Source organism: Ostrinia nubilalis, chromosome 9 (genome assembly GCF_963855985.1).
Source record: "Ostrinia nubilalis chromosome 9, ilOstNubi1.1, whole genome shotgun sequence".
In the NCBI taxonomy this organism is placed as follows: Eukaryota; Metazoa; Arthropoda; class Insecta; order Lepidoptera; family Crambidae; genus Ostrinia; species Ostrinia nubilalis.
The window spans coordinates 12,505,440-12,515,390 of NC_087096.1; the positions used below are offsets into that span (position 1 = coordinate 12,505,440).

The 9,951-nt window shown below is 35.6% G+C and overlaps 1 protein-coding gene across 1 annotated transcript; it reads right to left on the reverse strand.

The window, feature by feature from the left end:
- Positions 1 to 278: 278 nt before the first annotated feature.
- Positions 279 to 8,879, reverse strand: LOC135074677 (uncharacterized). The gene is made up of 6 exons (XM_063969043.1): positions 8,712 to 8,879; positions 8,462 to 8,626; positions 7,061 to 7,208; positions 4,222 to 5,209; positions 2,425 to 4,135; positions 279 to 2,333 (listed from the first exon to the last, which is right to left on the reverse strand). The coding sequence occupies exons 1-6, from the start codon at positions 8,732 to 8,734 to the stop codon at positions 2,168 to 2,170; spliced, it is 3,201 nt and encodes a 1,066-aa protein (XP_063825113.1). The 5' UTR covers positions 8,735 to 8,879; the 3' UTR covers positions 279 to 2,167.
- Between the last annotated feature and the right edge of the window lie 1,072 nt (positions 8,880 to 9,951).

Consider the following 9,951-nt stretch of genomic DNA (forward strand, 5'->3'; position numbering starts at 1 on the left):
ATCCAAATCACATGTGTTTGCGAAATTTCAGCTTAATCGGTTGCCTGGAAGTGGGTCTTAATTCAGCTTGCAAGATTCCACCCATACAAATATGAGCCAGTCACTGTAATATGACGTCACGCGCATAAAATGGCGGGCCGGCCGCCGCCCGCACTTTTAAAATTCAATATCTTGGAAACTAATTGACGTATCGAAATAATTCTTTCACGTGTATTTTTTATTTTTAACAGAGAATACAGAAAGCTAAAAAACAAAATTAGTGAACATTCTTCATTAATCAGTGTTGAATTTAATACTATAGATACACAATAAAGTTAAAATTCCAGGTACTGACCCGCTTGGAACTGAGGGCTTAGTGTGAGTTTACATCAAAAGTCGTCAGTAGTGAGCGCGTTTAAAAAATCCATGAAGATTTTCGTTCTTGAAAGTATCCGCTAGGGGCGCTATACAATGCGTCATGCATTTAATATCATTTTTTACGCCTTCACTAGTGCCGACGTTTGATGTAAACTCACACTAAGCCCTTTGTACTACATTACATGACTATTTTGATTGATTATTAAATTGGACACACAAGTGGTTCTTCTTAGCATATTTAGAGAATAATGTAGGCATGACATTTTAACAAGTAAAAATGTCAGCTGCCCACATTTTCCTTCAATAACTTTTACAACCTTACTATTTATTTGTAATAATAAATATTGTGTGTTTATATAAGATTAAACAACCAGTGGAGTAATAAAAATTATAGTATTTCAATTTTCAAAGACGGTTTTGAAGAGGAACAAAAATGCAAAAATCACACATACTTACATAAATATACATGCACATTTAATTATAGATTAGGGAGCGACCACCGACAACATATTTTTATAAGTGTGGTCACTGCCTAATTGTAAATGTCTCTTACAAAATACCAAGAGCCCAATTAAGAAAATTGACAACAGCAATAATATTGGTCTTGCACCTAAATTTTTTTTTCTTGGCTTTCCCGGTTTAACTATTATTATAGGTCGCGCAACAAAAGTTGAGGTGAACCATAAAGTTAATATACCTAGCGGAATAGAGCAACAAAGAACTAAGCGAGCGAGATGTCACTAGCAGCAACACTGTGTGATAAAAAGAGATGCGTGATGCTGTCGCCGTCACTTTGTGCCGTTACGTCAAACAGAACCGTTTTTTGCAACTATTTGACAGTTCGTTAGCATTTAATGGTACGCTGAAAATTTGAACTCGAAGATTTTTTTATGAGAAATAGGGCTTAGTTCACTAGTGACTGCGTAAAAAAGTGACATTAAATGTACAGGACCCCTAGCGAATGACAGATTGTACAGCGTCCCTAGCGGATGACGTTTGATGTAAACTCAGACTAAGAGCGCTTTCACATTTATAGATGACCCACGTAGATAGAGAATGACCCACGCTGAACTGTCCCGCCAAACTCAATGACAGGGGGGCGCTACCATCGTTCAACTATATGGTTTCCAACATGGCAAAAATCGGAACCAGCGATCCGGTAATGACGGTGGCGCCCCGCTGTCAATGTCATGGATAGGACAGTTCAGTATTTTGGAACTATAGGCGATCTAGCAGCGCGATAAACGCGCGACAGACGCGCTGCCGAAAATTTCATACTATGTGACAGCGTATGCTCACATTATAAAAACGCCGCTGCCGCGCTGCAGTCGCGCTACTAACGCCCTAATGTGTTCATTGATTGAAGAACAGTGAAATAATATTATAATCCTGACACTGACCCACAAATACGCAAGACGCCAGCGCGACAAGCTTAAAATACCTGTTAAATTATACAGACAATCGACAAAAAAGATAAAATACAAATCTTTGTGCAACCATCAACCTCAAGTGCCTTGTCTCTGGTTGCGCGACCAATAGCATTGTTGTCACGTTTGTTAAATAAAGCTCTTAACTTTGTCTTAATTTTGAATATGTAAATACATGCATAGCACACATAACTGACTAGGTCCAGCGGTCGTGGAGCGGTACATAGTTATACGCTATGCATTTAGTAAGTGCTTATTCATTTTCATAGAAACCCAAAAGGCTTTCAGCCTGTTTGGAAACTCGTTTGTTGCGTTCAATACGTAAAATTGGATATCATACCTACTTAATTAATAAGTCTTATCACATCGTAATAATAAATAGTTTACCGCAGCTCGTTACACGATACGTAGACTGGCAAATCGCTAGGGTTCATCTGTAGGTAGGAAATTGATCCAATACCAACTACAGCGAATAGGATGGTCACATCGTCTTCATACTTGGCGTGGAGAGATGCAATGTCCACACCGAGAGGGCATGCAGCGGTTTCTCTGAAAATAAAAGAGCAAAAGTGAAATTGAAATCCGCATATTCATTATTTAATACAATTATAGTAAATAAAGAAATTAAGTTTATACTTACTCAATACACACAATTCTAAAATGCGGTTTTGGTCTGCTCGCCTTCCGGAAGTTTTTGACATCTCGGTTGTAAACATCAAAATCGATTGAAAGATCATTGTTTTTATCGATATCACTATTATTTTTTATGATACTCAATTTCTTCAACACGGCAAGCATGTCAGTACAATCATCCAGTTTCACCAAAGCCTTCAAATCTATGTTATTATTGTTCATCATTTCTCTGGTATCGAGAAGTGCATTTGTATCTTCAATATTTTGTAAAAATGCAATTTTAAGATCTACCCAGTTGTCGAATGACTGGTTTTTATAGAATTCTGTTATGAATTCGTCATTCTTTGTTTGAATAATTCGCGCAATCATAGTATCGCGTTGAGTTACTTCAGGCCTGCCAAAATCATCGTCATTTGGCACCCATGTTTTTTTGAATGCCTTTTCTAAGGAAACTTGATTTGAGCTGCCTGTCTGTGCAAGAGAATCGCCTCTAGTATTTCGAGCTAGCCTCCTCAGGATGTTGAAAGGATTTCTTAGTTTCTTTCCCGTATTCTTCGGTTTCACTTCAACAACCGAATCAGAATCTGAGTCAGAATCCAGGTTAATGAACCGCTTATCTATCACTTGAAAATTTTCGTTCATATAAATTTCAGCTTTGAATGATTTGTTGAATGTTTTGATGAGACCGGACAGTGCTCGCCGATGTCTACCAGATGTTTTATTTTGGACTTCTAATGATCTAAGAGCGTTTGCCATTTGTCGAATTTTGTTCAGATTTTCATGAAACAAATCGCATTTCTCGCCCTTTTTGGGTTTTTTGGCAGTAGATGCTTCATCATCATCCAAATCAATCACTTCCACTATGTTCTCATCGTTTACAACTTCATACTCTGCACTCAATCGTAACTTGGTGAGATATCTATCATTGTAAGTAGTAATGATTTTCTGCAGTGCCTGGATATTCTCAGGTTTCACATTTCCATTGTCACACAGGTGTTTGAGTTTTGCTGCCAAATTTTTTATGGCCTCAAAATGTAATGATTTCGGTGACGCCTTTCGTCTCTTGCGCTGGTTTTTTTGAGTATTTCTAGGTGGGTTGTTAGAGTACCCAGGGAACGTTGGCATGTTTTGCATCCTTGGGAAAAATTGAGATCTTGGATTGAAGGGCATGTAGGGTCTTTGGTAAAATAGATTGAATTGGTAATAGTGAGTGCTGGGTCTGTAGTACGCATAATGTCTATAAGGTCCGGTGGGTCCGAATTTTTGGAAAAATGTTTGCATCGGACGAGGATTTGACGTGGCGGTCAAGCCAGAACTAGTTACTCTTTTAATATGAGCTCCGTTGACTTCATCTGATAAACTGTATGTTGCTTCGGACACTGTGTTGTTATTTTTCTTTCGAATATTCTCTACATTGATAACATAATACAATTTGTTCAAGTAAATGTTGTGAGGAATGTAATCATCATTTGGCACTTTCATGGTAGCAACTTGGTTTTCCAATAAATCAGGGCAATTCTCGAATTTTTGGTGAATACTTGTTTTAGATGTTTTGTCTTGACGGTTCATAAGTTTATGCAACTTCCATTGACAGTACCTTTTTAAAGGGTCTATATTTTCACTGCCATTTGTTGAGCATGCATCGGAAACATCAATATTATTCATTGTTGCTTCACGGATTTGGTTCTGCAAACTTCTATCACTGTTAGCATCTGAGTCTGAAAATAATAAAATGGCAATTTAATAATTATGTAGCAGTTTTGTGAATCTTATGTATATACCTATTTGTTATTAAAAAGCTTACCTGAAGTTTTATCTACATCCATTGATAAATCTTTATTTGTCTCCTCATTGGTATTATCATTGGTTTTCACTTCACAGGTGTTGTCACTAACTTTCTCTTCAGAAATAATAACACATTCTTCTTCCATCTCCTTATCATTAATTATAACTTTGTCTGCATTTTCTTTAGGTTTATTTTCATCTGTTTCTGTTACAATTGGCGTTTCAATCTCCATCTCACTATCTTTTGTTTCAACATTAGATTCTACTTCCAAGTTATTATCACCAGTTTTTTCTTCTTGAGCATTTTCTTTAGGTTTATTTTCATCTGTTTCTGTCACGATTGGGGTTTCAACCTCCATCACAGTATCATTATTTTCAATTGTATTGTTCCCATTAGATTCTTCTTCTAAGGTATCACGAGTTTTGTTGCCTTCTGCATTTTCTTTAGGTTTATTTTCCTCTGTTTTTATCACAATTGGCGTTTCAACCTCCATTAAACTATCTTTTGTTTCAATTGTATTGTTTACATTAGATTCTTCTTTTTCCAAGGTCTCATCATTAGTTTTTTCTTCTTCTGCACTTTCTATAGGTTTATTATCATCTGTATGTGTCATAATAGGTGTTTCAACTTCCATCACACTATCTTTTGTTCCAATTGTGTTCAATTCACTTGCATTTTTAGGTTCATCACTGACAATGTTTAGGTTTTCAACCATTTTTTCATTGGTATCATTGTTTTCTGACTTATTGTCAGTAGTTTTTTCATCTGAAGTTGTAACTGTCTCTGTTACATTGGTTTTGGTAACATCTTCAGACTTTAAATTGTCATTTTTAGGCTTATTATCTGGTGGTTCTACTTTGGGGACGTGTTTAAAAACTTTGTACCCCAATCTGCTTAAAGAAGCATACACTTTGTATTGGACGATGGTAATGTCATCAGAAAGTAACAAGGAGTAGGCTTGCTGAAGTGATACTGTTACTCCATTATATTTCAGTACCAGGCAATTCTGAAATAATTTATTTATTTGACTTTATTCAGAAAACAGTGTTATTTGACTTAATAACTATTTGATATAAAGCTTTACACTAATTATATGTTTTCGCGAGGCTTCCGGCGACTGGGACCGCAATTAACTGGGACCGCGGTCCCAGTCGCCGGATCCGTAAAAAAATAAATAATTTTCTTCCGGCAACTGGGACCACTCATAGACAACTTAGAAAAATATACTATTCAGGCCAAAATCGGTACAGTCATACGAAAAAATTAAAAATTAAATTAAAATTATTTACATGAATTATTATTGACTCGTTCTAGACATGATTTTTACTATGCGCTTAGCAATAAGTAGATTAAGCTAGGCCATTTTTACATACATTAATACAAATACTAATATTTAACACTAGAGTACACGCGCGGACTACTATAGTAGACCAGGGTAACATTTTACGCTATAACTTTTTGAAAACTTGCGCCAGAGAGCTGGCATTCCAGGAAAGCCTCGTTTCCTAAATTTGTCAGTAAGCCAGTAAAGCTTGGGTCGCTAGAGTCTGCGCACTTTTCTAAAATTGGCCGTCAAAACTGCGGGTCTACTCAAAAGCCCGAAATCACTCGACAAAAAAATTATGAAAGACTTGCAACAAATGAATTTACACCGTGTACCAGGCCGTAGAAAGTCATGAAAACTATGACAGATAAAAAACTACTCATATTTTTTCAGTATTTTTTTTTGTTAACATTGGTCTCAGAGTGAAATTTTGGTCCAAAAAATTTACAACTTTTAAATCTGTTTATAATGTTTGATCCCAAATAGTTATATAAAGAAACTTTGATAATAAAATAACTATAATAAACACTTTTATCATTTACATAATTATTCTATTCATAAATTGCTTACAAACTGATTTACAGTGATTTTAAATTGGCTTACCAGAGTAGGCCGCGCGTGTATTCGTGTAAAAAAAGGGGCGCGTGTACTGCAGCGTTAAAGCATTCTCTACCAGTAAATTATTATTTACTGAATTTCATTTATGTAGTACAATATATTTTAATGCTTAATATTTTTCCCCTTAGAATCTACTATAAATCCACTATAAATCTGCTATAAGTACTATAAATTAAACGACTGATTTTTTATTAAATCAGTATAACCAAGCTATGGCGTATAATTGTTTGCCCAGACAATTATTCATGAATGTACAAATATTTCAAATAATACAATATATTTTATCTTTTCTTTCAAGCGGTATGAGATGACAAAAGAATTCATGTGGACAATTAATCCCGCGGTATAATTTTCGCGGTTAAAGCTTCGTCGATTTAAAGGTCAAGTAGCCTTTTTTAAAGAAATATTTTATATTAATAAATGATTTTTATAAATTAAAAAGGATTTTCCTTCAATTATTTCACCTAAAAAATTTTCGTGTGACTGTACATTTTTTTATTTCAGTTATCATTTACGAGTGGTCCCAGTTGCCGGAAGAATATTATTTAATTTTTAAGGATCCGGTGACTGGGACCGCGGTCCCAGTTAATTGCGGTCCCAGTCGCCGGAAGCCTCGTTTTCGCATACTATAACTGAGAAAATCTTTATTACAGCTAAAATATCTTAAGTTTATTTAATTTGTAAAGTAGTTTTATTATAAGTGTGTTTTAAAAGCCTATTTGCAGAAAAAAAAAACTTTTAACACTTTATTAAATGAATTCTAAAATTAGGTAGCATTTTGGAACCGCAGCAGCAGGAGACAATAGATGTCTAAACATTCGCATTGCAACTCTTGTGACACACATTAATAATAATGATAATTTCACTATAGCACTTTTCTGTTTAGTGACAAGATATAAAAAAGTATGTACAAACCACTTCAATCAAAAACAAGGCTTCTTCAGGTCTCAAGTACAGCTTCTTATCTCGGTGGTGTCCAAAGAACTGCCAATGGCTACCAGACTGCTTGGTGACCTCCGCAAGTTTAAGCTCATCTTGCCACTCTGCGTGGCTCAGTATACCACTGAAATACAAGGACGTAAAATTTTAGACACTATACATGTTTTTTAAACAAGTATTATTCAAATTTATTACATGTACCAGACAGATGATTGGATTATTGCTTCACGGAAACAGATTGCCAAGTAGCAGAATAGAAAAGGAAAAAAAAAATACATGTACCGACTATATTATTAGATTTTAATCTATTTAGATTATGAATTTAAGGTTTTGTGTTTAAACAATTATTCAATTACTCTTAATTTTAATTGTTTGTTTTTATTCCAAATGAAATAGCACAGCCAACAATCACAGCCAAAAATATATTTGAATTTTATTAGTCTTGCAGTCTTCATCACAATTATATTCATTATCATTTTACTCTGCCATAAAACATAATCTATAACTCCATCTTTTTGTAAATAATTAAACTATTTTTTTCCATCAAAACATACAATTATCAGCTCCAAAAGGTTCAATAAGTGTGACACCCATAGAGAAAAGTAATACATAGGAAAGTGACACCTACGTACTAATCGATACTCAATAGGTACCAGCGTTGCCAGTTTTTTTTTTCGCCAAGTCGGGACTTTGGTACTTTTTGAGTGAAAATAGCGGGATTCTTCCGTCAGAAGCGGGACATAGTAAAAAAACGTATACAGTGTGAGTCAAGATAAAGTGCACATATAAATTAAGGTGAAACTAGACCTATTTTTATCGACAAAAAAGAGGTCAATTTTTTTTTTTTTTTTTTTTAATTTTTTTATAGAACTTTTTTTCTTCCAATTACTTATTGTAAAGAAAACGTAATAACTTTTGAACTAAGAGGTAGATCCTGATAAAATAAAAACAGTAATAATGCTAAATAATAGGCAACACTAAAAAAATGCATAAAATGCTCAGAAAATGCCAAAAAATAATAAAAAATTATCCTTTTTGAAAAATATCTGCTTTTAAATTCGTAATTTTTTGGTTATTTGATAAATTTCTCCAAATAATGCCCCTATAACAGGTGGTTTTTATTACTATGTGTTTTTCTTTATCGTATTACCTTTGTATAACCAAAACTCGCATGTCTCTATCCCTATCACAACGTTTGCAATGATCGTTTGAACAAAGGCCTGCCACCAAATTATTTTCCGCTATAGTCTGGTGAAGTGAGTGTCTCTCTCCGAAAAGCGGGACCGAGCCTGTCCCGCGCGGGACATTTAAATTTGATTTAAAAATCGGGACGTCCCGCCAAAATCGGGACGTCTGGCAACGCTGATAGGTACCTACCTCTTTTCGATCCTTTCAGCCTCGACCAAGTGCTTTCTCGCCTCCAAAGCAGATTGTATCTGTTTTCCCTCCAGCCAAGATCCATCCGGCTTCACATCTTTCAGACCTACCTCAGGTAAAGTCACATCGATCTTGATAGCACCTTTATCCACTATTTCTTCACCCCTGGCAAATGAACAACCATATTGAATCGGTACAACAAAAATAATCTGAAAAATGTTTACACCAGAAACATAGCACGCAAACTTACGATAACAACTTGGATTTATCCATTTTACTACAGTATTCTTACATTGGTAGTAAATTAAAGGGTATCTAAAACTATTTTAAAACTGAAATAGTCCCAATCAACCATTTAGTCTCAATTAATTTTAATAAAACAAATTGCTGAACCACGTTCGGAATCCGCGAATTTCGACGAAAACTGTCAAAGTGACAAATTAAACGTCAAATGAAAATTTATGCGTTCCGATACACGCCTAATATGTGTGAACGGAACTTTGATAATATTAACTTTATTGAATAGTTTTTGGCAAGGCAAGGTCTCTAGGCATCGTCTAGTTACTGAAATAAATAGTAGAATTCCTAAATATAACTACTCCTTGTTTCCGTGTACAGTTGTGGGTCTGCCATCGGTCCAAGTCCCAGAGTCATCAGAGTCCATTTTTTAGGGGGCCGCTCTCTGTTACTCCTCCTTTGTTCAGCAGAGCTAGGGCAGAGCTGGGGGTCCTGTTGTACCAAAGCCACTGGGAGACGTGGACAACTACTGTAAAAAAACAATCGGAGTAGGGGAATGGGGTATCCCTCGAAGCCGGACAGGCTCGCTCCCGCGGACGAATATCGAAGTTAGTACAATATGTATAGCTCACGGCTCCGTTTATTGGGCTCCTGTGGACATCGGATTTTAGTGGGTAGGGTACCGTGTGGGTAGGGGAGAGTCCCATGATCCCATCCCATACAATTAACCCACTGGCCGACCCCATCGACCAGGTACCTATGCGCAAAGCATTTCTGGATGTAAAAACGGAGATCGTACGAAAGTATACGTCCTGAGGAACATCCAGGCGATCTCAGACAAAGGAAACTTTTCTTCAAAACAGAAGTGAATAGCAGAACTAGTCAAGTTCACGAAATAATATGTGCTAATTCTGCTCGCTGCAGGTGTTGGACTCAAACTATTTTTTAATAATAATAACCTTCTAATATGTAGTACCATTAACTCCTCGTACTGAGCTACAGCGTGGCCCAGAAGAAAATTCACTTTTGAAAATTCAAGGAAACGAAAACTGTAATTTTTTGTAGAACTTTAACTATTGCAATTTAAAGGAAATTTTGTGCATTTTTTTTTAAATATACTTTCTTTTGTAAATTTTCAATCAATTTATTGTACATGTGATTCCCTTGACGTATACAACATTCGGTCAACATACATAAAAATTTTGGAAAACTTTCGTTAGAGTTGCCTCGAAATGGATTCAGGATGAATGAAT

Bases quoted from the DNA above. Each gene is read 5' to 3' on its own strand.
- LOC135074677 (XM_063969043.1), bottom strand. From the start codon at position 8,734: ATGGATAAATCCAAGTTGTTATC. The intron at 5,210-7,060 runs GTTTGTACATAC...AAATTATTTCAG, and splicing joins CCTTGTTTTTGATTGAAGTG to AATTGCCTGGTACTGAAATA. The intron at 4,136-4,221 runs GTAAGCTTTTTA...TATTATTTTCAG, and splicing joins GGATGTAGATAAAACTTCAG to ACTCAGATGCTAACAGTGAT.